Source organism: Capricornis sumatraensis, chromosome 15 (genome assembly GCF_032405125.1).
Source record: "Capricornis sumatraensis isolate serow.1 chromosome 15, serow.2, whole genome shotgun sequence".
Classification (NCBI taxonomy): Eukaryota; Metazoa; Chordata; class Mammalia; order Artiodactyla; family Bovidae; genus Capricornis; species Capricornis sumatraensis.
Window position 1 is genome coordinate 14,650,910 of NC_091083.1, and position 27,821 is coordinate 14,678,730.

A 27,821-nucleotide genomic window follows, 5' to 3' on the forward strand; every position below is an offset into this window, starting at 1 on the left:
AAGCAAACCAGTAACGTGAGGGGCAACGCCCCTCCCCCAATTCTCTGGGTTACAGTTCTGTAAGTCCCACTACCACCATTATTTTTTTAACATACTTATTGAGCTGTGCGTGTGGCTGCCCCCTCCAGCCCTCATTTAATTTCAAATCAGTTCAGCCAGCGTTGGAGCCATCTCCTGGGCCTGAGGACAAAAGATTGAAATGGAATAAAGTTCTCCCAGCACTTCCAGGAAAGAAGCCCCCCGAGCAGCCCGAAGGCTTTAATAAGGGAGTAGATTTTGTTCCCAATCAGGAGTTTCCGCTCAGATGCGTCAGGAGACGAAGGCCGGGCGTCAGGGAGCTCGGGACCCGGACCCCAGCAGTAGCCGGGAGATTGCCGGCGTCGGCCGGCCGACCGGGAGCGCAAGGGTTAAACAGTTTCCGCGAGGCCCGCCCTGGGGCCGCGCTTCCCGCTCCGCCGCGGTTCCTCCCTCTGCCGGTGACGCGCCGGCCTTTGCCCAAATATGTCCCTTTCCCCTCCCTCGCCCGACACCCGGCGCCCGCAGGCGCCCCCGAGCCACGGGGCTGGCACTCGGCCGTCGCTCAGCCTCGGCGTCCCGGGAGCACTTCTCCGCGATGCCCTTCCGAAAAGGTAGGCGGGGTCCCCGCGGAGCGCGCTCGGGCCGGGGCGGGAGACCTGAGCGGCCAGGTGCCCGGGGAGGCCGGTAGGGCGCGGGGCCCCGGGCGCCGCGGTGTGCCCGAGGCCCCCGCAATGCCCCTCTCCTTCCGCGCGGCTCCTCCGACCCCGCGTCGCCGCCTCCGGCCACCCGGTGGGCTGACCCCCACGTGCCCGAGCCGGTGTGCAGCGCGCGCGCCAGAGGCCGCGCGCAGAGCGTGGGTCGCGGTACTTGGACAAACCCCGATCCGATCGCGCCGCAGCAAGTTCTGAGACGCAGGTGGAATCGGGTTCTCCCGGCGGGTTGAAGGTTTGGGAGGGGAGTGTTCTATGGCGGCCAGAGGTGGCGAGAGGTTCGCAGTGTCGGGTCCCGGCGGCGCGCTCCGGTTGAGGTCCGAGCCTCCCGGAGAGACGGGCGGGGGAGCATGCAGGTGTGGAAGCAGATCCGAGTGGGAGTCCTGCCTCCGGCCTTTTCTGCTTACTCTCTGACTCTCGGGAAGTCCTTTAGCCGACCAGAGTCTCGATTTCTTCATCCGCAATACGGGCGCGTCAGCTGGGACGTGTGGGACTGGTGAGCGGCGCGCGGGGCAGCCGGCAGAGGAACGGCCCGCCCACCAGGCAAGACCTGCCTCCCCGTGCCCGGCAGCCTGCGCCGAGCTTCCCACCGGGCCCACCTTCAGGCCCTGCTCCTCTGCAGAAAAACCCCGGCTACTCCCGCGGCCCTTTTCCTGGCGGGGTGGTGGAGGCCCTGCTGTGCCCCGGGCGCTGAAGAGCTGGGCCAGGGCGCGCCATCCTCAGGTTGGACCCTGATGGATGGATAGAAGAGACTCGGCTTACTTTCCAAACAGGAGCAGTCTGACTGACTCCTGCTCTTTCTATTTCTGTTGGCAAGGGCTCGGGGACCCACTTTCACTCAGACCCAAGGCTTCCCCACCCCCACCTGGGTACCAGTGACCCATGCCAGCGACTCCCTCTCGAACACCTGGGGACTGGGGACTGGCTGCGTGGCTTCCTCCCGCTGCCTCCACCCACCTTTCTGGCCGTCTCTACACTTCTCTCATCATCTCGATACATCGTCAGATTAATGCTAGGGCTTCCCCGATTACCCTGTTGGCCTTTGTCCCTTAAACGGAGGTTGCTACGGTGCCACTGTGAGGTCCTGGTTGTGAAGGGGCACGGTCTGCATGCCGGCCTGTGGGGATGTTGAGAAGGTAGGTGGCAGCTCAGCGCAGGGACTGAGGGTTCAGTCAGGTCCTCGGCTGATGGCGTGTGGTCCCAAAGTGGCCGGCTTCAATGGATCCATTATTCCATATAATGGGGCTGCCATGCCTCTGGGCACTCCCCAGAGTCCCCACCTGACCTCATGTCGCTGCAGTGTGAATGGTCATTTATCTACTGTGTCCGTGTGGTCTCTGGAGGCAGGCTCCTGGGGGCACAGCCGCCGTTCACTCGGAGGGAGCCAGCCTTGCTCGGGAGGAGTAGGTCCCCGGGCAGCTGAGCCGATGTTCACCTGTGAAGATTTCCCTCGGTCCTCACAGCAGACCTCCGTCACAGCAGACCTCCGTCCTCACGCTGCCCACCGTGTTTTGACTTTTATCCCTAGTCTGAAGAGAAGAACATTGCTGCCTGGACAGGCGAACCCTGCCCCTCTGTTCCATGAATACTGATTCCTGAAGAGTCCAGGATGTGAGAGACCTGCCTTGTGGCTTTTTCCTAAGCTTTGTTGTGAGCCAGGGCGGGGCTCCGGTGGGCTTGCAGGCCAAGCAGAACTTCCCCACTTGACTGGGTTGGGACCTCCTGTTGAGAAATAAAGGCAGTGAGTGGAAATTAGGGCCAGACCAGGTACGTTCAGTCCAGTTCGGTGATGAGACAGCATTTGGACCTGTCAGGAGGTGGAAAGGTCAGCCTGTGAGAAGGGCTGCGGCACTCCATCCTGGGAACCATCTCGCTGCTAGAGACTTCTATATATATATACATATACACAGAATATATGCATGGTATATATACTAAGACTTCAGTGTACACATATATATATACTCTTTCATACTTTAAAGGGGGGGATTCCTTGGTGACTCAGATGGTAAAGAGTCTGCCCACAATGACGGAGACTTGAGTTCAATCCCTGGGTCTGGAAGATCTTCTGGAGAAGGAAATGGCAACCCCCTCCAGTATTTTTGTCTGGAAAATCCCATGGACGGAGGAGCCTGGCAGACTATAGTCTGTAGGGTCACAAAGAGTCAGACACGACTGAGCATCTTCGCTCATTCATACTTTAAAGAATTTGAATCTATTAAATATTTATTTTAAATAACTTAAAAAATGGGAAATGAAAAGACTTTGCTTCTCTCCCTGCAAAACAATGAGAAGCCAGATGGAGGGCTCCTTTGTGGCTCACATCCAGAAGGCTGACGGCTGTGTCTCCTAGGCTGTGTTTCTGTGTCTTGCAAGACAGATTCGGGGACCAGCTGGGTCAGGGCCTGACAGGAAGCACTCGGCCCACTCATTCCAGGCAAGCTGAGAAGAGCTTAGTGAAGGTCCTATTACAAAGATGCAGGATAAGGGAGAGAAAAACCACAGTGGGTATTACAGGAGCCCCAGCAGTCCCACCCCAGGCCGGGGGTCGCTGAAGGTCCAGCGGTCACTGGAGCTGGTGGCTGGATGGGGCCTGCCCCTCTCTGGAGGATGCTGGTGGCTCGTGACCCTGCAGAGACCGCTTGCCGCTCCCTCTTTCTGACCCTAGGGCACTGACAGCAGAGGGCCAGGAAACTCATCGTGTGCATGTGGGTCAGCTTGTGGGGACCCGAACCTGCTGGGACCTGACCTTGCCCTTCGTGGCAGTGGGTCTGGGGTGACAAACAGATCGCCGCTCAGGCTTTGGTTCTCAGCCTGTGCCTTACCTCTGGAGGGGCTCGATGGATGGCACTAAATGTAATGAGGACAGAGTTCCGTGACTGCACACCACTTGCTTGCTCGCTCATTCGTGTGCTCCTTCACTCATTCTTTAGATCGAGCGTCTGCTGTGCGCCAGGCATGCTAGAGGTTCTCTACTTGCAGTCACGCCCCCGGGCGTGATCCACCTGCTGTGATGACAGCAGCAGGAAGCATGGAGCCTGAATGGGGTGAACGGTGGGGCTGGGGTGGCGGGCAGAAACCTTCGATGGCCTTCCCCGCCGGCCAAGGGGGTGACATGCCAGCACCGTGTTCATGCTGTTCACATGTCCACCATGCTCACACCCGCCCTGGCCTCTCTCCTTGGTGGCTCCAGGGTGCCGGTGGCTGTGTGTGGGGGGGAACAGAGTGGGACCGTTGGGTGAACTGCTGGAATCTTGAGATGGGCTAGAGTGACAATGAAACACCCTGATGTGGCCCATCAGGGAAAATCGTGAGACCAACGGGGGCGGCCAAAACTTAGGTGGGAACCCATCACGGCAGGTGGATAACGTCCGGGGGCGTGACTGCAGGTAGAGAACCTCCAGTGTGCCTGGCGCACAGCAGACGCTCGATCTAAAGAATCATTGAGTGAAGGAGCCTACCCCAAAACTTAGGCGGTAAATCGGGCGATTAAACCTGTGAACCCGTCACGTCCACCTCTGGGGGACTTTGAAGCCAGGCTGGATGGTGATTTTCTAGGGGGTGGAGGGGTGCTCCATTCTGAGTCTGGGGCTTGGACCAAATTCTTCGGACTCTCTCAGGTGAAGAAGCTGGAAAAATGTCTTTAGATGGTGGAGTCCTAGGTGTTCTGCACATCCCACCTTCAGAAGGGAAGGGGAGAGAGGGGTGAGGTTCTGATAATAAATAACAGTGAGAAACCAAACTCACACTTAGGGAGCACCTTCCAGTCCTGGGGTGAGAGCTCTGCCTGTGTGCACTTACCCTCTCAACCACCCCAGGACTGTTATGTCCACTGTGAGGGTGAAGGAGTGAGGCTCAGTGAGGCTCTGTATGCAGCAGTCAGCTCGGGCGCTGAGCAGACCTGGACCAAGGCTTTGCCTTTCCAGCTTGGCCCACGATGATAGGCTAGGCGGGGATGTGGTACTTTGTGCATCAGGCTGAGACTGTGCAGCGTGAAAGTCTGCAGTTATGGACCAGCAGCATTTTCCACGTTAGACAGGAGAAAGGAGAAAGTTAGATGCCTGAATCTTCTTTGTCCTTGAGGGAGGCCCGAGGAGGGCATGGGTCTGCACGTGGAGACAAATCGTGTTCCTGTTTCCAGAACACGTTTGTGGCCCCGAGGGCACACCTGTCAGGGGCAGGACTCAGTGCCCTGGTCTGGCCAGATGATTGGCTACAGGTGCCTAGGGAGCTGCCCTGGCTCCTGCTGGGAGTGGAGGCACAGACCAGTGCCACCATCACAGGAGAGGCGGCCCCTGAGGGGTTCCTGCAGGTGAGCTGCTGGCAGTGGGTTTTTGGACCCAAGCTGGGGCCCTCTCCTTCCTTTCTCTCCCAATAGGATTGCAAAAAGCAGACCCCGACTCTACCCTCCAGGAGGCTGGGCTGGTCCCCTGTCCCTCCATCAGCCCCAGCGCTCTGGTGCTGGGCCAGCACCACCCTCTGCCCTGGTGCAGGCAGGCCGTGTCGTGGGGCGCTCTCCTCCCGTGGGTCCGGGGCAGCTTGCTGGGCAGGAGGCTCTATCTCAGAAACTCTGCCCCAGGGAAGCACCTGCCAGCCAGGCCGGGCCATCTTGTTTCCTTGAGGGCCTCTGTTCCCCACAGGATCCTCTGCTTTGTCCTCCTAGGCCTTCGATCCCTGAGCTGTGCCCCTCTGACTCTTTCCTGTTCCCTTAAAGCGTGTCCTCTGCTGTGGTCCATGTCCTCAGCATCCAGTGGTGGCCCCCAGGACCCCCATGCTCCCACATCTGGGCTCCCCGCCTGCATCTGCTCCCCTGGGAGAGCCGTCGGCCGCCTCATTGGTTGCGGAGGGGGAGATGTACCATCCTTCATGGTACATCTGCACACACGTGCATATACACACAGGCTTCGGGTCCTGCCTTAAGGCCCTGCTCAAGTTCACGTCTTCTCTGCCCTGTTTTCCATCTATTCTGTGCAGATCGGGCTCTTGCAGACGCTTACTTTTGCTCAGTTTGCTTGCCCTCGATTTGGGGAGGGTCGGGGTCTCATACTTCTGTCCAGCCAGGTGGTTGCAAGTGCTCCGTAAATCCTTGTGCCTTGTTAGTTTGTCCAAAACTCCATTTTTCTCTGCGGTAAGCAGTGGTAGAGCCGAAGTAAGACTGTCAGATTCCCTGATCACCGAAAGATTTACGGTCATGCTCCCGTGCGTAGTCTAAAATAAAGACAATGCCGAGCCATAAATGTAAGCAAGGCAGACACACTTGTGATTCTGACGATGGTCCCTATTTTTTTATGTTTCTGGGTGAAACTGTAGGTCCTTAACAGCAGCACCTGATGCTGTGCGCCTGTGTGGTCTGCACCTTGGTGGGTTCCGACCTGGGGGCCCCATGCAGGCAGACGCTCTTCTCTTCTCCTTGTGGAGCTAAAAGCACCCATTGCTCACACATGCTCAGGATTTGTGGATCCATGAAGTGTCCAAGCCTCTGGCACACCCGCTCCCCCAACCTCCCCTGCATGGGACATGAGTCTCTCCTTGAACTTCACAGAGTTTTCCCCGGGCAGGCCTGCCTGAGCCATCATCTGTCTCCCAGTACCCAGCTTCTTTGTGGGTGGCCTTCCTGTTACCTCCTGATCTCCAGTGGGTCCCGGGAGGTGCGGACAGCCCTCAGCCTCAGCTGACCATTTGGAAACAAAGGGGTAGCACCCTGGGATTGCTCCAGCTCCGGCCCAGGGACCGATGTCCGCGCCCCCCCCCGCCCCCCGGCTTGGACGCTCATCACACACGCTTTCTGCTCTGTCTGCCCCTCCGAGCTCCTTTAGCTAAGCTGAGCTGTGGGAGGCAGGGGGTCCTCCACTGGACTATGTCCTCCAGGGACTCTATCCTGGGCACCCTGGACAGCCTCTCCCAGCAGCTCCAGGGGACGGGCTGACATCTCAAGAGAGTGGCAACTGAAGGTGTCCTGGGTGCCAGGAAGAAGCGCATCCTTGTCCCACTGGCCTGAAACAGCCCGTCTGGATACTGGCTGCATCTGTGTCCAGGGACTGAGCAGGGGGGCCCAGCTGAGGTTGGGGACATGTCGAAGCTCTGGGCAGGGGCCAGGCAGGCAATGTGTGAGCAACAGCAGGGTGTGGGACTGTCCGGCCCTGGGTGCCCCTGCTGGGATGGGCAGAGGTGCTGACGCTCTTGAGGGAACAAACGTGTTCTTTCTGAGGACCGACTACTGCTTTGGTGTTTTGCCTGTGGGCTTGACCTGCTGAACCTAGAGTAGGGTTCAGGGAGGCCTCCCCCTGAGGCTGCCTGGGCTCATCCGGAGGCCTAGGGACCTGGGCCCGTGCAGTCAGAGGGAGAGCAAGGTTCCATCAGCCTGTGGGGGTGGACAGGAGCTTCGCGAGTTGCAGGAAGAGAGAGGGAGAAACACCCGAGCAGGACCCTGGGGAAGGCCCAGCCCCTGGCACCGTGGCCCCAGGACGGCAGGTGCTGGCTGGGGACAGGGCTCCAGGGGTACCGTCTGTCTTATTTCTGGCTGCACACTTGGGTTGTGCTTAGCTGCTCAGTCATATCTGACTCATTGCAACCCCACGGACAGTAGCCCACCAGGTTCCTCTGTCCATGGGGATTCTCCAGGCAAGAACACTGGAGTGGGTTGCCTTGCTCTCCTCCAGGGCATCTTCCCGACCCAGGGATTGAACCCAGGTCTTCTGTATTGCAGGTAGATTTCTTTACCAGCTGAGCCACCACAGAAGCCCACACTTGCGTTAACTGGGGGCTTTTTAAAAAAGTCTGATGTGCCAGAAATTTTGATTTAATGGTACTGGGTTGATGTCTGGACAGAAAGATTCATGAAACAGTCTCATCCTTAGCATACAGGTACACGGTGACATTTCCAGTCAGTTCCATTTCATTAACAAGGAGGCTGGTCAGGCTTCAGCAAACCCACTTCAAGGCCATGAACAGGGAGAGCCCAGCACTCCTGAGAACGCTCCCATTGCACCTCAGGGCGCCTCCAGACTTCTTGCCGCTTGGGCTCTGGGTGTGACTGAGGGTCTCTAGCAGGTCTGGGGGTGCAAGGGACCTTCCCAGACTCAGTGGGGTTGGGGGGCTTTGTGAATCTGCATCAAAGGAAGGAGGCCCCCACCATGCAGCCATCCATCTGCAAGGGCCACCTTTCTCTGGGGAAACATCAGAAAACAGATGTTTGGGGAACACGAGGAAAGAGAGAGTTACAGCTGAGGAACTTGGGAGAAAAGGCAGGAGACGCACTGGGAGGCTGGATGGGCTGCCTCGGACGACCCCGACCCGGTGATGTTACTTCAGTCGCCTCCAGAAGTCTTTTGATTGCACGGCACATGTCTGTCCTTTGCCTCATGGAGCAGGATTGGGTGAAGCGCCAAGGGGGCAGCAGGGAACTGGCCAGACGCCTGCCCTTGTGGGCTTCCATTCTGACGGGGAGACAGACGGTAACAGGCGAGTCAGTGAGCACAGCGTCTGTCCACGGGGTATCTGCGTGGGGTAGAAAAATAATGCAAGAAAGACAAGGGAAGGTGAGGGGGGGCACTGCTGTTTGCAATAGGATGGTCACTGAGGGGACATTTTAGCAGGGACCGAAGGGAGTGGGGAGTGAACCACGTGGTTTCTTAGGAGAGTGTCTGGCAGGGGGATGTGTAGATGCAAGGGCCCTGTGGCTGCCATGGGCTGAGTATGGAGGTGGGAGGGGCTGATGTAGGGTGGGTGTGGGTCACGGTGCCAACGGGCTGGGTAGGTGGTGTGGGTCCTCAAGGCCGTTGTAAGGCCTTGGCCTCCTCCCTGCAGTGGGATGGCAGGCCCCAGGAGGGACTTGGTGGAGGGCAGCCACAAATCAACTGTATTATAAACCCTCAGGCTGGCACGTGGCTGCCCTCCTGGGACCAGACTGCAGGTGACGTATTCATGAGGTAGAGATGGTAGGTCTGGATCGGATGTGGAGGGAGAGAGAGTTGGGGCGGCTCCCACGACTGCCCCCCGCTGACCTGTGCACATGCTAGGCACGTTACTGTTAACAGTTGGCGTGGTCAGCAGAGGGGGCAGGTCACAGCAGGGCTGGGGGACTCAGTGATTGCTGAGTAACCGTGAGAGGATTCAGGAGGATTGGGACTCGGCAAGTGGACATCTGCAGAGATCCAGTTTGCTCTGGGCTGATCTCCAGACAGACGCTTTTTGTAAGAAGAAACTTTCTTTCAAGTCAAATCAGTGTTGATGTTCTTTTTATTAAAAAAAAAAAATTATTTGGCTGCATCGGATTTTAGTTGTGTCATGCAGGATCTTTCTCTGCAGCACAGGACTCTTTAGTTGCGGCTCGCAGGCTTAGTTGCCCTGCAGCATTTCGAATCTTCAGTACCTGCTGTTGTTCAGTCCCACAGTGGTGTCTGACTCTGCGACCCCATGGACTGCGGTACGCCAAGCTTCCCTACCCGTCACTCTCTCCTGGAGCTTGCTCAAACTCAAGTCCATTGAGTTGGTGATGCCATCCAACCATCTCATTATCTGCTGCCCTCTTCTCTTCCTGCCTTCAATCTTTCCCAGCATCAGGGTTTTTCCTAATGAGTCAGCTGTTCACATCAGGTGGCCAAAGTATTGGCGCTTCAGCTTCAGCATCAGTCCTCCCAGTGAATATTCGGGTTGATTTCATTTAGGATTGACTGGTTTGATCTCCTTGCTGTCCAAGGGATTCTCAAGAGTCTTTGCCAGACAGTCTTCTAGTTCCCTGACCAGGAGTCAAGTCTGTGTCCCTGAGATCTCCCCATTTTAGCATCGACAGTCCCCAGAGCCAGCTGCCTCCTCATCCCAAGCAAACTGGGACGGTGGATACCTGACCCACCTTCCACCAACCCTCGTGCCTTGGGCTTGATGACCCCTGGATGGCCTCTTGTTGGAGAAGTAGGTTTGAAAACATTCATATTGGAGCAACAAATCGAATCCAAGTTATTTTTATGGCCCTGGGTTACAGGCTGGAAAGTATGGAAGATAAGTTTCAAAGCAATTCTGTCAGCAGACACCGTAGAAAATCAGAACAAGAATGTTATCAGCAACTCGCTGTAATAACAGCAAAGGAATCTGAATCTGCAAATTGCCTGGCTTCTGCATGAAAAACCTAAAACTCAAATGTCATCCCTTTTTCACGAAAGTGAGTCAGTCAGCATCCACTTTACCACGAGTCATGCTTGCTGTCATGACATCATTTCCCAGACGTGAAAATGGGGAACGAACCACGCTTCAAGCTGAAATCAGGTTTGGTGCAAATCCTAGATGATATAAAAGCTTTTTTTGTATAAAGTCATTTGAATGCAGGGAAAGGTCATGTGGTCACTGAGTGCTCTAGAGGAAATTGATTTCTTCACGTTATAAAACTTCTACAGATTTCATTTGTGGATGCCTCCCAGTGCATAATTCAGGGCGTGATGGTAAACCAGTCATCTGCACCCCAGGAGCACCAGCTGTGCCCAGCAAGCGGGGTGGCCTGTGTCCCTCTGTGGCCACGTTCCTTTCTCTGGCTCCTGTTAGAAATAGCCAAAGGCCTGGGAAAACCTTTTAGAAATCAGCCAGTGTGGAATGGGATGAAGGAGAAAAAGAAATTCCTCCTCTTCACCGCTCAGGAAAATGCAGGTGGAGAGCGTGGCGGAAGGCACCATTTTCCCCTTCTTTGCTGACAGACAGGAAGGCTGGCATTATGGAGTGCTGGGAAGAACATGGACCAGAAGGGTGGTCTCTGACATACTGCTGGAGGGTGACTGAACTGGCACGCGTGCCTGGGAAGCAGTCTGGGGCTGCCTTATAAAGTGGACACCCACACATCCTATCACCAGGTCATTCTTGGGTGTGTCACTGAGACAGACTCCTGGGCAGCTGGTGTCCACTGAGACTCTGTTAGGAAGCCCTTTAAACACCCCGAAAGCACATGAACAGAAGCATGAGTTCACTCTTGGTATAGCCCCATAATGGAGTATTCTGTGGCCGTCTGAATGAGCTACACTCTGAAGACAGCTACACTCAGTATTGCCCAAGCCTATTAAAAAAAGACCTCAAAACATTGGATACAGATACTTTCAAAAAAATAAAAACCACAAAATCTAAGCCATATGCTTTTTAAAAACTTCATTCCCTTTTATAGCTTTTTTTCTTTTTTAAATAATTGATTTGGCTGTGCTGGATCTTAGTCACGGCACGTGGGATCCTCGTTTTGGCATGTTGATCTAGTTCTCTGCCCAGGGATGGAACCCGGGCCCCCTGGGTTGGGAGTTCGGTGTCTTAGCCACTGGACCACCAGGGAAGTCCTACCATTGCTTGGTTTTAAATGCGTGAATTATGTCTCAAGAAAGCCGTTCCAAACACCAAACAAAAAGACTTCGTTGTCTTCATGGCAGCCGCTTTCTCAGCCTTCAAGAAGCAAGGTTTTGTCTCCACTTTCTGGATGAGCAGAAAGAGAGAAAGATTTCACAGACCCTGCCTAGGTGACGGATGACCAGGAGGAACAGCCGAGGCTGGTGCTGGGTTCCAGTCTCCGTCGGGACTTCTGCCCACCCACCACGTCTTCTGCTTCTTCCGAGGGCGCCAGGTTCCGGGCAGGGGTGACGTGGACCTTGGCCTGGGGGTGCCCCAGCCGACCTCAGGGGGCATGGGAGAGGGTACTGGGCGGGCAGGAGGGACTTGATTCCAGTCCTGTGATCTCTCTCTCTGTCGGAGGGCCTCTGATGGTCCCTTCATCTCTCAGGACTTTCGTTCTCTTCTATAAAAGGAGGAATCGGCTGGGTCATCTCTTCCAGCAAGCGCACTGTGTGATTCTAATGATCCTCTTTCATCTCTCATGCTGTTAGGGTTGGTTTCTTCAATATGCATTTGAGTTTTAGTCCCCAAAGGGCTACACTAATGATTCCTACACTTAACTGGTAATACATGTAGTATATGTAGTTATCTCGATGGGTATCCTGAAGGTCTTTCAGTTTTCATTAACCCCTCTTCTTCATCCCCTCTACAAAGTGTGTGTCACACTAAGAGCTGGTATATAGGTGACTTGAACAAATCACAACAGGACAGTCTCTCCTGCTCTGAAGTGTCATCTTGTCCTAATCTGGTGATCCATACACCTGACGTCTTTGGTGATTACAAAAAAGTGGTTTACACCAAGACCTAAGTGAGTCTTTTCTGTTATTGGCTTACATTTTATGTGCTTTTAAGCTGAGGTGTAACATATACGGGAAGTATTCAAATCTCCATCAGTCTCTACACGTCTATAGGTATTGAATTCACTAAGACATTAGAAGCAATTCTTTCCTTTGCAAGATCTAGCCCTTTCTCTCTCTCCGGAGGTAATAGTGGCTCCTGTGCCATAATGTATGTTCACTCCATTTCCCCAGCTGGACCGTAAGCTCCTGGGCAGTGTCCCCTTGTCCTCGGGCCTGATATGATTGATAACCATATACTGAATTAACTGAAGAATTAGTAGGAACATTAATGCTTCAGGCCTCAAAGGATATCACTCTCTGATTTGAGGGTCTTTCTTTCTTCTTGATTAACTTATTAATGGAATCTTCTCCCAGCCCCTGACAGCGATCGCATGGAAGATCCACGCAGAGGAGCCTGACCTTCACGGGAAGGAACACAAGGCTGCAGAGCCAGCGCCGTGTCCAGAGCCTCCAGGCTTTGTAGCCCCCTGGCTCAGGAGCCCGCAGCCCCTCAGCCTCTGTGTGTTGTTGACGCTGTAACACCGCTCTAATGACTTCTCTGAGGGGCATTTCTGCAGGTTTTATTCTGCCTTGTACCTCTCCTTCATTGCTCTGCCTGGTTAACAAGTCAAATGCCTCTTTTTCAAACTGGGGGACCAGTTTGGGTTAGACACTGTCCTCTTCAAGCTGCTTAGATTGAAGTCCTGAGTTATTCCAGCCAGGACACGTGCTGTCCCATTCACACAGGGTGTCTGGGGGGTTGTGCAGAATGAATCAGAACCCCTGAGAGGAGGGCCCTGGAACATGAGATAACAGAGTTCAGGCCACCCTGGGTCTCCTCCCAAAGGCTTGAGAACCACGGCAGCAAGTGTGTGATGAATGAATGACATGGGCCTGGCCGACCTCCTGTAACGAAGGAGACATATAATGCTTAAATGACAGCAGAAATGTGTCCCAGCACAACTAGCCAAAGGGGGGACCTTGGTTTCAGGAGACCTTTGCAGTGACCCCGTGTGCTTCTTAATAATCAATGTCCACGTCGCTCTTTGAGCTGCACCTGCCCTCCTCAGAGTCCATTATAAAGAGGCCCCCTCTGAGCACGTGAGCCCCCCCGGGGGGGACACCGCCCTGCTGAGAAGGCGGCCTGGGAGTAGATGGAAACCTTTCAGCCACGAACGTTGGACAAAACACCTGGGATTCGTTTGCCCCAGACATGTCCCTTTCACTGCGTATGTATTTTATTTGTGAGTCTACAGGAACATAAGATGTTTGATTTATGTTCGATGACTCAGAAAACAGTTCTCAGGTCCACAAGCATTCTTTGCATGTGTCAGCAATGAGTGATACTCCTTGCCTGGAGGAAGTTTTCCATTTCTGTCTGTACCACTTTCTACTTTAAAAAATGGTAAGCATTTAGCAAAGTTGCAGGCACAGCACAGAGGATGACCTGCATCGCCTGGATTCTCCAGCGGTTGTTGCATTTTACTGTGTTATTGTCTCAGGGTGTTTTGTTGTTGTTGAAACATTTGAGACTTCATTGCAGACATCCTAACACTTCATCCCCAAATACTTTAGCGTGTTCCTCCCCAAATCAAGAATGTTCTCTTAAATTATCCATATGGATTCGAGGATTTTTAAAATGATGATTGCATGTGTTAGAATCCAATCCTGACTGCATGGATTTTAATGCTCAAAACGTCCCAGATTTAACAGACACCCTTTCAAGTCGGCTGCCATGTCTTTTCGACACATTCCCTTTGCCTTTTGAGCTCTTCCTTATTTTTCTGGCACCACCAGGTGCTTTGTCTCTACATCCTGTCTCAGCCTTGGGATCAGCGGCTGCTCCAAAGAGCCCTGGTTTCTTTCACTGGAGGATGGTGGTTATAAGTCAGACCTGGGCTCTGGTTTGATTTTTGCTCATGGGCTACCGTTGTTTCTGGGGACTTTTCAGTGGCCAGAGCTAGGAAACATGCTTAAAAAATATATAAATTCATACTGCTCTCATTCTGGCCCAATACCAGATAGCTCTTCCTCTCCTTCCTCCCAATTTTGCATATTTACCTTTTATATTTTCCCCAGGAATCTTTTTTTAAAAAATCTCGGGGCTTCCCTGGCAGCCCAGTGATAAGACTCCATGCTTCCACTGCAGGGGGCATGGGTTCGATCCTGTCAGGAAACTGAGATCCCAGAAGCTGCACAGTGAACCATGTTTTTTTTTTTTTTAATCTTCACTCTCCTTTACTCCTGGTATTATTAATTTGGTATCCAAAATTCCTTGTGCTGCATATCTGATTCCACATGAGTGACGGCATTGAGTGGATCATAAATTCAGTGCACAGGTGGGGGCTGATCGTCCTATCTTCTGGGGCCTTAAAAAATATCTGCAGACAGGAAGTCTGAAGGAGACCACAAGCAAGAATACTTCGGTTCCTTCTGTGTCTGCCAGTCATTTCACAATGCATGTGTTTTAACAGAATTTTTACCGAAAAGTTCAGGGGACAGAGTGTGGCACTCCCGCACCTGCCGTCTGAGTGCCCCCAACTCCTCTGGGCAACAGGCCTGCTCCTCAGCCACGGCCACGAGCAGATAAGCAACATGCAGCACGGACCACCAGGTATTTAAAGGAGAAAGGAAATGAAAGAAAAATGTTCGATGAAGATTGCTTCTCCCCTCATAAAAAGATCAATAGAAGGAAAACAATGTTTCAATGATGAACAGACGTATACCCACAAAGATATGACACTCAAAAGGCTGCCAGGCAGTTGAACTAAGGACAAGGATGAGGGTCTGGGGGCTTCAGAATGAAGGATAGGTCGGTGAAGAAGCACTGTCTCCCATAAACAGGACCCCTTCCAATGTGAATTTCTCTTATAAAAAGGGTAACTTTTCCTCTGTCTGCGGTCTCTCTAAAATAACCAGCTCAAAATAATCCTTAAGCCAGGAGGCATATTTTAGGGTGGCAAGCTCTGCCGCCCTCGATACACCTCCTGGAGCCAGGCTGCAGGGACGGAGGTGGCCCAGGGGCTGGGGGAGAAAGAGGGGCAGGCAGAGGGCAGGTGTCCGCGGGGCTTCCGCCGTGGGAGGCCAGGCAGGAGCCTGCAGGTGGAGCCCTGCCCTAGCGGCCGCCGCCTCACCCTCCCTGGGTTAATGATGGGCGCGCAGGTCAGCTGAGCCCGGCTGCCTGGGGAGAGGTCACCCCGGGACACGAGGCGGCGGCGGGAGGGGCAGGGAGGGGCGGGGGACAGGGCGGGGCCGAGCGCGCGGACTGGCGCTCGGATTGGCTGCCTGCGAGGCGCACGGGCAGATCAGCGCGCGCCCCGCCCCGCCCCGGTGCGCATCACGCCGCGTTCACGTGGCGCCGCCCCAGCCGGCTCTGCGGCGCAGGTCCTGCACGTGGGCACGGCGTGGCGTGCGCCCCGCGGTACCGGCAGGCGCCGCGTTCGCGTTCCGCGCCTACCCTCCCCGCGGCCTGGTTTCATTTTCCGGCCTAGGGTTCTTTCCGAGAAGGCCCGGGAGTGGCCGTATTTTGTTTAAAGCGCCGGAGGAACTAGGGCGACAGGTGGTTTGGCATCCGGGCGGGGCCGGGAGGGCGCGCCGCAGAAGAGGAAGGGGATCGGAGAGGCATTAAAAAGAGCCCTGACGGGGAGATTGCGTAAGCCCGTGCAGTTTTTTTATCTTCGGGACGTAAACAGTGGCCGCGTTTCGTTTTACTGCCCGGCCGAAAGATACACCAAAAGATGTACCAAATTGACCGTGGACGCGGTGTTCCGTGCGACACGGTGTAAACAACTTGCACAGCCTCCCCTGGAGGGCGCCTCCAGAGGGTCGGGGGCCTCTGTGGCCCCAGGAAACCGTGGCCACCTTCTGCGTGCGAGCTCTCCCAGCCCTCATGGGTTGAGGCTTAGGTGTCTCAAGCTTCGACCCCTAGCTGAACAACTCTTTCCCCAGCCTCTCACCCTCACTCAGAGCCCAAAATGAGCTGGGTTTGTGGAGCTCTGGAATTAACTTTCGAGAGTGACTCAGCTAGTGGAGGGTCAGGAAACCAAGTCACGTGAGGAGTGGTTGAAGAATTGGGGTGTTTAGCCCAGACAGGTCCCTGGGGCACACAAGCCCAGCTACAAATATGTGAAAGACTCTTGGATTGCTCTGGTACAGTGCTGCCTGAGGGGACAGAACAGGGATATTTATGGCAGGTGAATTTCAGGTCAATTACGGAGAAGGGGCAGCAAAGAACCTTGCTGGAGTTTTATCCAGGAACCTGGTACAGATAGGTGTTTACTTGTTTCAGTAGGAAAATGGTGGCGTTTAGATTCAAACTCTGATCTGCCAGATTCCAGAGCCTTTTCATTTTTCATGATGCATCGGTTTTAATGCAGTGGGTTACTCTGTGGGTAATGACAGTGCCAAAGTGTTTCTGCAGTGATGGAGTGCAGTGGACTGGAAGGTTCAGCCAGCCCTGTTTAGCCGTGTCCCTGATTTGTGTATCTGATGGAGAAGGATCTTGTCCTGGGCCAGACAAGGATACCAGGGCTACCTGAGGAGGAGGAGATCCCCCCATTTCACCAGCAAGTCAGATTTTCCATCAGGGCACATGTCTGCTCCGTTGGCCCTGCAAGTGCTCTCTCTTATTGAAACAGTCCTGACTTTGAGTTTAACAAATGTGGTCACAGGGTCCAGTTGTCATCAGTCCTTGTTACAACCTCCCAGCCCATTTTTTGCATCTGACACTGCCCCTTGTGCACTTCATCTGTCTAGACTCAGGTAAACGTGGGACTAACACAGTAAGAGCTGAGGTCTGGGGGAGCAAGTAGGACTGAGTATGTCAGTCCTACGGGCAGCATGAGACACAGCACTGTGAAAAGTCAGGAGGGGAGGGCCCAGGCTGGTTGGATTTCAGTCTGTGGCCCCTAGTGCCTCAAGAGTTCACACTTTTAAGCTTCTAGAGAAGATGCATAGAGGAAGTGGCCCTCTTTGAGGTCTTGGATTCACTTTATGAGTTAATATCTTCAAGCTTTCTGAAACCCTGAGCACCTTAGGAGTCATTTTTTGTCTCCACTACATGTATTGTTCAGTGTTTCTCATGTTACCAACCCTGGGAGGAAGGTAAGGGTATGAAATGCATGTAACATAGGAGGCAGAATCTGGTTTTTCTTGGCTCTCTAGTGAACCTGGCTACAATTTCTTATAAAAATAACCCACGGAGAAAATACCAGGCTGAGCCCTCTTCCCCTAGAGGAATTTGCCTGCGGCTGCATCCACCCTGCACACAGTTTTTAGACCTCCAGAAGGCTGTTGCTGAATGTCCACTCTTCTTCCTTTCATTAAGTTTCCTGATTATTCATCCTTAACCTCCTGGGTCCTCCCGTTTCCAGGGTACCAAGACATTGGCCATCTCCCAGGCAGCCCAGTCCAGCCCTGAGCAGCACCACAGAGAGTGAAATACGTCTGCCTGCTTCCTTCTGGCCTCTTTCTCGCTGGGTTACTTCCTATCTCTCAAGCCCTCTCCTGCACTCTCCTGTTCCTCACAGCCTTCATGGCCATCATCTGAATTTATTTTATCTGCTGTTTATTTCTGTCTGCTCTGGTCGCTGTGCGTGGGCTTTCTCTAGTTGCGGCCAGCGAGGGGCTGCTCTGCAGTTGCAGTGCTCGGCCTTATTGCGGTGGCTCCTCCTGTCTCAGCTCACCCTCTAGAGCACCGGCTCCACAGTGGTGATGCACAGGCTTCGTTGCCCTGCAGTATGTGGAATCTTCACGGACCAGGGAGCAAACCTGTGTCCCCCGCATCAGCAGGTGAACTCTCAACCACGGGACCACCAGGGAAGGCCCCATGGACATCGTCCTGAAGGGACAGTGTTGCAGAGAAGCCAGTTCTGACTCCATGTTGGAACTGTTTCTTTGATTTGCTTTTCGTTGCTTTTGTTGTTATAATCATACGGAATGGGCTGCCTCAGAGTATCCTGCCTCTCTGCCTGACTGTTAGAGTGACTTTGTTCAGAACCCAGTCCACCTGTGGCTGGCAGGAAGGAAGAAATGAATACATCCCTTGCCTGAGGCTTGCCATTCTAGGAGATATTTGCAAGACTAATGGCCTTCTTATTTTGCTCCCTCATCTCCTGGGATCTCTGGTCTATAAAAGAACCTGGAATACAGACCATCCCCACCCCCCCAAGGCCCCCAGTCATCAGATAGTTATTTTGAGGCACTAGCTTGCCATCTTCTTGGTCAGCCGGCTACCGTTAAGTGTCTCCCTTGCCTCAACTCCTCATCTCTTGGATGCCTTGGCCCATCATGCAGCAAACAGAGAGAGCTGCTGCTGCTGCTTAGTTGCTTCAGTCGTGTCCGACTCTGTACGACCCCATAGACGGCAGCCCACCGGGCTCCTCTGTCCCTGGGATTCTCCAGGCAAGAATACTGGAGTGGGTTGCCATTTCTTTCTCCGGTGCGTGAAAGTGAAGTCACTCAGTCGTGTTCAACTCTTCGCAACCCCATGAACTGTAGCCTACCAGGCTCCTCCATCCATGGGATTTTCCAGGCAAGAGTACTGGAGTGGGGTGCCATTTCCAAGAGAGAGCTAGGACTTGGTAACAATAGTAGCTTGGTTTGTATTTTTACTGATGAACATCCTAGGGTTAGGGTGGGGGCAAAGGTTGAATCACATCCTTCTTTTCCCAGCTTCCCCCCTTCTCACCCTAGCCTACTCACCCTGAAGGACCGCTGGGGTGGGGCCCAGATCGCCTGACTGTGAGGTCCCTACTCCTGCTCCTGCTTACTGAGCCAAGGTTCTGCTCCCCAGCCAGCTGTCTTTCACTGTTCACGTATAATCCATTCAATAAGAGATTCCGTCAATGAGATCAAAGCCTTAGACTTTGTGCTGGAGGCAGAGGTGGGATGTTGCTGCGGGCTCTGGAGGCTTGCGTCTTGGGTTCACACACCAGCTGCGTGGCCTTGGGGAAGTTCCTTCCTCTCTCTCTCCCTCGGTTTCCTCACCTGTCAGCCTTGTGGGGTGGTCGTGAGGATGAAGCAAGAAGCAGCCTGGTCTGGGACTGGCACATGCTTGGCAATCCGTGGCTGGTGCCCTCTGCCCACTGATGCCAGCTCTGAGGGTGTTGTTGCCACCCGCTGCTGTCTGGGCATCAGTGCGCTGGACGATGCGGGGGGCAGGTGGTCAGCACTGCTGTCACGCCACTCCAAGGGCTTAGTGCCCTTCCAGACCCACCTGAGTGCGACTCCCAGGCCTGCCCTGTGGAAAGGCGGGCTGTCTGCAGTGCTGTGTCCAGGAAACTGCCAGGGATCCATCCACCCAGGACCACACCTCCCGAAGGGGTCCTCGGCCGAATGACCCCCTTCCTGCCGCCCTAGGTTCTCCGCAGGGACCACCATGTGTTTTCTTGGGTGTAGCCAATAGAGTGGGCCCTGCACCTGGGGAAGAGAAGGACTGTGTTCTTCACTCTCACAGCCTGTGGGGCTGTGATGGGGTCTCTGGTGGCCACACGCATCTTAGCTTTAGTGGGAAGAAGAATGAAGAGGGTTCAACCCGCGGCCAGTCACGGGAGCTGTTGGGAGACAGGCGTCTTCAGTGGGTACAGAGCAGGTGTGTTCCCCTGGGATTTTTTTATTTTGATCTTGAAACTTTGTGTCTGTTCCTAAGGCTGCCAGGAGGCTGGGAGTGGGAGGCGGTGGGGGGGGGGGGGTGTGCCGTGTGTGTGTGTGTGTGTGTGTGTGTGTGTGTGTGTAAGTGAACTTGCCTTTGCTGATTGTTGGGTGTGGGGGAGGAACTGCGAGAAAGAGGTAGTTTTCTGAGGTCCAGAGAGAGGCTCAGTCTAAAGAATCTTTAAAAAATCTTTCTAAAAAGTGTGTGCATGTTCAGTTATGTCTGACTCTTTGTGATCCCCTGGACTATAGCCCAGTAGACTTCTCTGTCCACGGCATTTTCCAGACAAGCCATTTCCTACTCTAGGGGATCTTCCCCACCCAGGGATCGAACCCATGTCTCCCGTGTCTCCTGCATTGGCAGGCAGATTCTTTGCCACTTACACCACCTGGGAGGCCCCCCTAAAAGGTGTGGCATCCCTGAATGTTTGTGTCCTCGGGTGAAATTCCAGTTCCTGGGCTCTGCTGCAAGGTTTGCCAGGAGAGTCAGAGACCCCAGGGAGGACTGGCCCCTCCCTGCCTCTCACAGTTGGGTTTTTATAAGGTTTCCGTTTCAGTTTTGTATGTTCATGTCCTTGAACCTCCACCGGCGTCTCTGAGGCTCTGGGTTTGCACTGGAAAGATTGATGTTCTCACTGGTTGTGTGCTCTCTGGGATGACTTGACTCTTCCTCTTCCCTGTTTGTAGAAACCTTAAATTAGTAACATTTTGGGATTTTTTTTTTTTTCTTTGCATCCAGTCTCCTGGACTTCTTTCTGTGGTTATTTTGAAGTGTCAGCACTGGGGGATGTGCCTTGGGGGCCCACCCACTGGCTCTGTAATGAGGAGACTGTAGTTTGCTTTCAGCGGGAGAACCAAGTTTACCACTTACTGGAGCTCCAGAAAGAGCCATAGACCCTTATCCCAAGATAGGAGGCTGTGAGCCTAGAAGCAGTTTAAAAACCTCTGTACTTTGATCCTCATCTTATCCGGAGAGACTGCTTAGATTGTTTGGTGATCTAGGAATCAGAAAGAGAACGGATGGCTTTCACGTTAAAAGAGAGACCTATTCTCCAAGCTCACTCCCACCCTCCTCTGCGTCTCATGTGTGTTTTCCTTCCTGTCCCTGTAACAAACGAAGTACAGAAAGACAGAATGTTTGAAAGGGACTAGAAACTTTCAGCCACAGAAATTCCTGGGGCGGTGGATGGTGCAGAAGGGAAGATTAGGAAGAAGAGTGGAGGTGGGTAATGTATGGAGGTGATGGTCAAGCAGGAACAGAGTGTACTGGGGGGTGAGGGGAGTGAGAAGCTGGAGGAGATGACCCGTGTATGCCAGGAGCCCGAGCTTCCTTCCCTTAAGCTCGCTGTTGGGAAAGGCAGGGCACGCCGTGTCCCTGCTCAGCCCCCAAAGCATGACTTCAAGTACCAGAAGAAAATACCACAGCTTCTCTTTCTGCTTGCTGCGAACTCATCTTTCTTCATTTCTAATTTTCAAGCAGGTTTTACAATGTACATAATATTATCAGCACAGTGGTATGTGTATATAATTTACAACTAAAGACATACCTTCTTGGGAGGTGGTGGTTTGCCATCAGAAGAGTTGGGAGGTCACTGCTCAGAAATGATGACACAGCAGGGAGAGACCAGTGCTCCGCAAAGTTGAATGCTCGTGACTCATTGGAGACTTTGTTGCTGAAATGCAAATTTGTGTTCAGGACGTCTGTGCTGGAGCCCCAAATTCTGCAATTGGAGGGCTGACTCAGAAGGAGTGAAATAGTGGTCCCTCTGCCTGCCTTTTTTTTTTTTTTTTTCCCAGTACTGTTCCAGTTGGTGTTTTAGTCATTGAGGGAAAGCCAGTGGGGGGGTCAGAACAAGATGCTGTGGAGCCTCTTCCCTGGAATGTCCCAGCCTGACCTCCAACACTGCAAGGAAGTCCCCGTGTGGTCGGTGTCACAGAGGTCCTGGGATCCGTTCCCATCAGGGATGTGTCAGTGTCCTGCGTCATATGACACTGTGATGCTGCTTTGCTTCTTGGGCCAGATGGCCCTGACCCTCTGCGGTGTGCGGGCACGGGGGAGGGGAGGGGGAGAGAGGGAGCTGGTGAGCAGACAGGTGGACCTGTGAGAGCCGGTGCCGCCCCTCCTTGCTCCGTGTGGTTCCTGGTGTTTTCCGTCCTCTGCTGCCTTCATCTGGGCACTCTGCGATGTAGGCACCTTCTGCTTCTGACACTTAGCTCACATTTGCAAAGCACATTTCAATACTGCTGCTTAAAAAGGATAGCTCCCCAGGCCCAGAGTTGTTAATACTATTATTTTTTTTTTAATTAGAGTATAAGGCTTCCCTGGTGGCTCAGTGGTAAAGGATCGGCCCTGCTAATGCAGGAGATTCAGGAGAGTCCCTGGTCCATGAAGACCCCGTGTGCCATGGAGCAGCTGTAGCCTGTGTGCCACAACCGCTGAGTCTGTGCTCTGGGGGCTGGGGGCCCAGCTGCTGAGCCCACTCGCTGCAGCTCCTGAAGGCCGTGCTCCACAGCCAGAGGAGCCACACAGTGAGAAGTCCGCGCGTCGCAACTACAGGGCAGCACTCGCTGGCCAAGGCTAGAGAAAAGCCCTCGCGGCAGCAAAGACCCAGCATGGCCTAAATAAATAGATGATACGATTATTAAGGTCTCATTGCTTTACAGGGTTGTGTTAGTTTCCGGTGTACAGCACAGTGCATGAGCCATACCAGTACGTGTATCCCCTCCCTCTGGAGTCGCCTCCCGCCCCCCAGGTGACTGCAGCACACTGAGCTGAGCTCCCTGCACTATACAGCCGGCTCCCACTCACTCTTTTATACATGCTGGTGTGTGTATGGACTTCCCAGGTGGCGCTAAAGGTAAAGAACACGCCTGCCAGTGCAGGAGACATAAGAGACGTAGGTTCGATCCCTGGAAAGACCCTTGGAGGAGGAAATACAATGCAGTGCAGTATGATTGCCCAGAGGACCCCATGGACAGGGAGCCTGGCAGGCTACAGTCTGTAGGGTCGCAGAGAGGGCGGGACAGGACTGAGCGACTAAGCACAGCCCAACGCAGTGTGTTACGGATGCCAGCCCCAGTCTCCCAATTCATGCCCCTCCCCGCCCCGACTCTGTCCGCTTGTCCCGTCCCTGCAGCTGCGTCTCTATTCCAGCCCTACAGATAGGTTCATCTGTTCCATGTTTCTAGATCCACATATGTGTGTTAATACACCGTATTTGTTTTTCTCTTTCTGACTTGCTTCACTCTGTACAAAAAACTCTAAGTCAATCCACATCTCTACAAATGACCCAGTCTCATTCCTTTTTATGGTTGAGTAATATTCCACTGTATATACGCACCACATCTTTATCCATTCCTCTGTCACTGGCGGAATTCTTTTCACCACTTCTTGCAAGTGAAGAAACAGCCCCTGAGTGGTCAAGTGACTCATGTGAGATTGCAGGGCTGGGTGCAGTGGAGCAGAGAGGGTCCTTCCCAATGTGTGCTCACTGTTCCTTCTGTCTGACAGAAGACTGCCTCTGTGCTGGCAGCCCACGAGACCTAAGAGGCTTGCGGTTTTGAGGACTTCAAGTCCCATTCATTCAATCATTCATTCATCAGAAAAGTTTCTAGGGTGTGTCTAGACCTCAGTGTTCAGAATTCAGGGGTGAACAAGGCGGTCCTTGGCCTTAAGGAGGGAGACAGAGGAGCGGAGATGAGTCTCCCAGCTTGTTGGGTGGCTGGTGGGGTCAGGTCACTGTGCCGCTGGCGGGTCCCATTGCCGTGGAAGGGGCAGCCGAGAAGGTGATCTGGCAGGGTGTGTGGGCTGAGACCTGAGAGTAAATTTCCAGCAAGACAGGGGCGGGGGCGCCAGCACCCAGTGACTCAGTGTGTGGACACTGGGCTTTCTCCTCCATTCAACCGAAACAGAAATGATGGTGATTAATAATACATTTGAAACCTAACAGTGATAATCCTAAATCATTATCTAAGTCATTAGATTAGTGATAATCCTAAGTGGGCTGCTTGTTGTGTCTTCAGCCTACTTAATCATCATGGAAGGTCCCTCCTAAACACTGTGAATACTGTTTGTTCTGAGAGTTACTTTGCTGTTAATACAGCAGCTCCTTTTTCTGGTGACATGTGTCTGCCTGCTGTAATTCCCACATTGTTTTACTTTGAACAACGCACATCTTCATATTTAAGCTGGATTTCTTATCGTCTGGCTTGCTTTTTCTCTTTATCCAGTGTGATGTGTCTTTTAAGTAGTGTTTAGGCCGTGTATGTTTAATGTAACTATCAACTGTCTTCAAGCACAAGAACAGAGAGTTCCCCAGGGCCAGAGGGTTTGCTTCCAGTCTGTTCTGGGCCAGAGTCTGAATCAGGTTTGGCCGGCTGGCTCTGAAGATTTCCCCAGCAGTCGGCCCAGGAGTCACCAACCTCGGGTTTGGAGCCCCTGGAGCTTGGTCTTCAGGTTTGGGGAAGGAGCTGACTGTGAGCAGTCAGCCCAGGACCCCCTCTGCCCACCCTATATGCATGTCCTGCCATTTATAAGCTCCACCTTACCCCTGAATCCCTCTCTGGCAGAAAAAGCCCACTTCCCCCATGAAGCCTTCCTGGACTGCTGACCAGCTTATAATGGGGTTTGTCTGTGCAGGGCACACACACTCAACACCAGCCTTGCGGTGACTTGGAGGGTGTGGTGAACTTCCCAACACAGAATGAGAAGAGTTTCTTTAAAAACAGAATTTCTAACACTTTCCCTAAAGCTTCACATGTAACGGCCAGGTCGGGTTTGGCACGTCCTGGACTGGAACAGGTGGACCCTGAGCATGGGAAGAGTGGACATCCACCCCTGAGTTTGCACCATCTGAGAGCAAGGTCGGTCTCCAAGTCAACACATCAACACAGAGGCCGCTGCACAGGTCTTGCAGTGCAAGCAGAGAAATTAGAAGTGGTCTTGGTGGGGGAGTAGGGAGCCAGTGGTAGCTTCCGAGCTGGGGAAGAGCAGAGCTGAAATACTGTTTCAGGAGATGAACGTGAGAGCATTGTGTGCCAGGGGCTGGAATAGGGAGGCTTGCGTGGCCTGGGGGTTCAAGGGAAACTGGAAGCAGTCCTGTGCTCTCTGCGCAGTTTCAGGGCTTAGATCTGACCAGAGGCGATAGGAATAGGCGGAATACAGATCACTTGTCTGAGCGATGTTACATCAAATAGGGTTTTGTGACTAATTAGCGGTGGGGCTCAGAGGGAAGCTTCAGGTTGCGGTCAGAAGCGGGGTCGGAGGCCACCGGTAGGCTGGTCTTCCAAACTCCCGAGCCTCAGTTTCCTTGTCTGTACCCTCAGGGAGCTACAGCTGGTGATTCATCCCAGACTCACACTCGCCTGGCCTCCTGGCTCAGACCTGCTGTTTACATCGTTCACTGACCCGGGCTGTTTACCAGCAGCCCGCTCCCCTCCTTCCCCCGACCTCGTCCCTGCTTTCCCCGTCTGTCTAGGGTCCCAGCACCTGGCCGGTCTTGGCACGGCTGCCCAGGCAGGGTGTACCAGGGCGCAGCTCAGATTCCACGAGTGAGGGTGGCCACAGCCTGGGCTGACCTCCTGGGCCCGCTGCCTAGAGCTGCCCCGAGGCCCTGGCCGAGGAGGCTGAGCTGGGCCCAGCTGTCGGACTGACCAGGCGAGCCTGGGACTAAGCATGGAGGCGGGAGGAAGCGTGGGTGTGGGGCCGCCCTGCGCTCCGTGGGCTCTGTGTATCCTTGGCTCTGGGCTCCCCGCTCCTCCTCTGCAGCCCCAGTGGCTGTTGCCCGGACCTGGGGTCCCGGCGAGCCTCATGGACGGTGCTGTTTGGTTTCTTTTCATTGGTGACGGCGGGGCCCCAGCTTCTCCTCTCAAATCCCTGCATCACCTCTCCTCCGGTTCCACGCACCAGGGATGTCTCTCTTTTCCATAGGGGGAAGTAGGAGGCCACTGAAGAGATGGTAAGTTGCCGACCGATTGTGAAATGTCCTCTTGGTCTTGGTCCATGCCCTCTGCCCTTTTTCTCTGCAGTTGCAGGCACTTTCAGGGGCAGATTGCTGGGTGTCGTGGTAAAAATCCCAATGCATGGAGCACTTAGGATGTGTGGGTGTCGTCCTGGGCATTGGTGTGCGTGCACACCAAGCTCACTGAGTGAGATCCTGGCATCCCCACCCCGTTTTACAGAGGGCTGAGCTGAGCATGGAGCGGGTGGAGCCCAGCATGATGGCCGCTCCTTGTCTACTGGAGCTGGGACGTGAGGAATCGAGCATCAGGGATGCTCAGACTCAGATAGAGAGCGCCCCATCTATCCAAGCCCCATTGCTTTTGACTTGTGTGAGCCCGTGGGCACATGCTGCCCAGCACAGCCAGTACCATCCACTCATCGGATGTTGCCACCTACTGGGTGCCAGGCTTCATTCTAGGTATTGGGGCTTCATCAGAGGCAGAAACAAGCAAAAATCTGTGCCTTCATCGGGGAGATGAGGCAACACACAGGATAACAGAACACAGCACATTAAGGGTGATAAGTGCCAAGGGGCAGAAAATAAAACAGGAAAGAGGGACGTGAAGTGTTGGGTGTGTGTGCTGAATCATGGTGGGGGCCATCACCAAGTGACTTTGGCAGGACAGGGGAGTGAGGGCCAGGGGTCCTGGGGTGGGAGGGCAGCCGCAGGAACTGTGAAGGGGATAGAACTCTCCCCCAAGCCAGGTGCCTTGGAGATTACCCTGGAATGCAGTCAGGTGTCATTTCTCCTGGGGGCAGGGATTGGGCGTCTTTGCCTTGAATTTGTTTGCTGGATCCAGGTATTTATTGCTTTTGGAGCAATTCCAGGCCTGCAGCAATGTTTGAGGGCCCCCGCATGTGTCTAAGCCCCCCGCCCCCCCAGCTTGCACCTCTGCCCCAGCGGGCATCCTGCACTTCTGCTTCTGCAAAGCAGGCGGTGGGATATGATGACAGACTTTGGTTGCTGCTGGCACCACTTTTGAAACTGCCTTGGGAAATGGTCTCTAGCCTATTTCCTCCTCCTCACCCCGGTGACCACTGTGAAGGGCCTCCCCACCTCTCCATGTCCTAGGGCGAGTTATTTAGTCCCTCTGAGATTGCATCCTAACCTCCAGAATAGCCAGGATATAGCGGTAGCTAGTTCCCACATGGTTGGGTCAGTTCCAAAGATGAGAGATAATTTCTTTTAAGTACTTAACACAATGCCTGGTACATTCAGTAAAAGGGAGCTGTGATGAATTTATTGGCTAAGAATAAAAATAGCTAATGCTTCCTGGGCTATGTGACTGCTCCTGTTTTACCAGTGAAGAAACTGAGGCGCAGAGAGGTTAAGTTCTCAGTCCAAAGTCACACAGCTGGTAAGTGGTGAATTTAAACCCAGGCCATCTGGTTCCCATCGGGGAGAAGTAGCAGATGAAGGTGAAGCAGCCAAAAGCTAGAACTTGCAGGACCTTATGCTGCTTCTGAGCTCTTTGTCCAAATCCCATTTTTGCTGGAAGCTTTCTGATCGTTTATCAGCTAACAGTTTGCTCCTTCTGAAAGGAGGACTGGGGTGTGGCGAGGAGGCCCCCAGCTGGAGGAATTTTCCCATTCCTTCTTTCTCTGCTCTGGGATGTCACCATTAGTGGGGGCTGTCAAAGGACAGTGTGGAGACTCAGGAAGGCGTCAGGCAGAAGGTGGGGGAAGAGAAGGGACCCTGAGTTCCACTAGGCTGGGTTTTTGAACGATGTACTCGCTGGTGCCCCAGGAGCGAGGTGGGCAGGATTCCTGCTGTCTGAGCAAGTGGGTACGGGAGGGACGGGGTACAGAAATACGGAGATGGGCACCTGAGCCAGACTCAGCCGAGGTGGCCAGCAGGGGTGGCGCTGGAACCCAGGGCACCTTCCAGCTTCGTGAGTTGTGAGATGACCGCTGGGCCCCTAACTGACACCGAGGCCCATGACCAGCTCCAGACTGGGCACATCCTTTCACAGCTGCAGAGTGAGATCAGGCTAAGTGACCACATGGAAATGACCGGACTCTGGGCACTCAGCCATTCAGAGTAACTGGCTTCTAAAAATCTCTGGAATTAGCGTTAATTTGAATGAATGAATGATGTATACGTACGTCAGTGTTGACTCTCGGACAGCAGGCAGGCAGTCCTAAGGAATTTGGACCAAGAGAAAAACACAGTCCTGTTTTTTCCCCTTAAGGATAACAATAGGACAGGCTCATGGAGAAAGGGCAGGAAAGTGGAAAGAAAGAAAGGCATCC

At 53.7% G+C, this 27,821-nt stretch overlaps 1 protein-coding gene across 1 annotated transcript in view; it reads left to right on the top strand.

Annotated features, from left to right (window-relative positions):
• The first annotated feature begins 575 nt into the window (after window positions 1-575).
• PFKFB3 (6-phosphofructo-2-kinase/fructose-2,6-biphosphatase 3) overlaps window positions 576-27,821 on the top strand; it is an 80,004-nt gene continuing 52,758 nt past the window's right edge. The window contains exon 1 of the mRNA XM_068987186.1: window positions 576-629. Within this exon, the coding sequence (XP_068843287.1) occupies window positions 614-629 (16 nt within the window). The 5' untranslated portion in view covers window positions 576-613. The remainder of the gene's footprint in view (window positions 630-27,821) is intronic.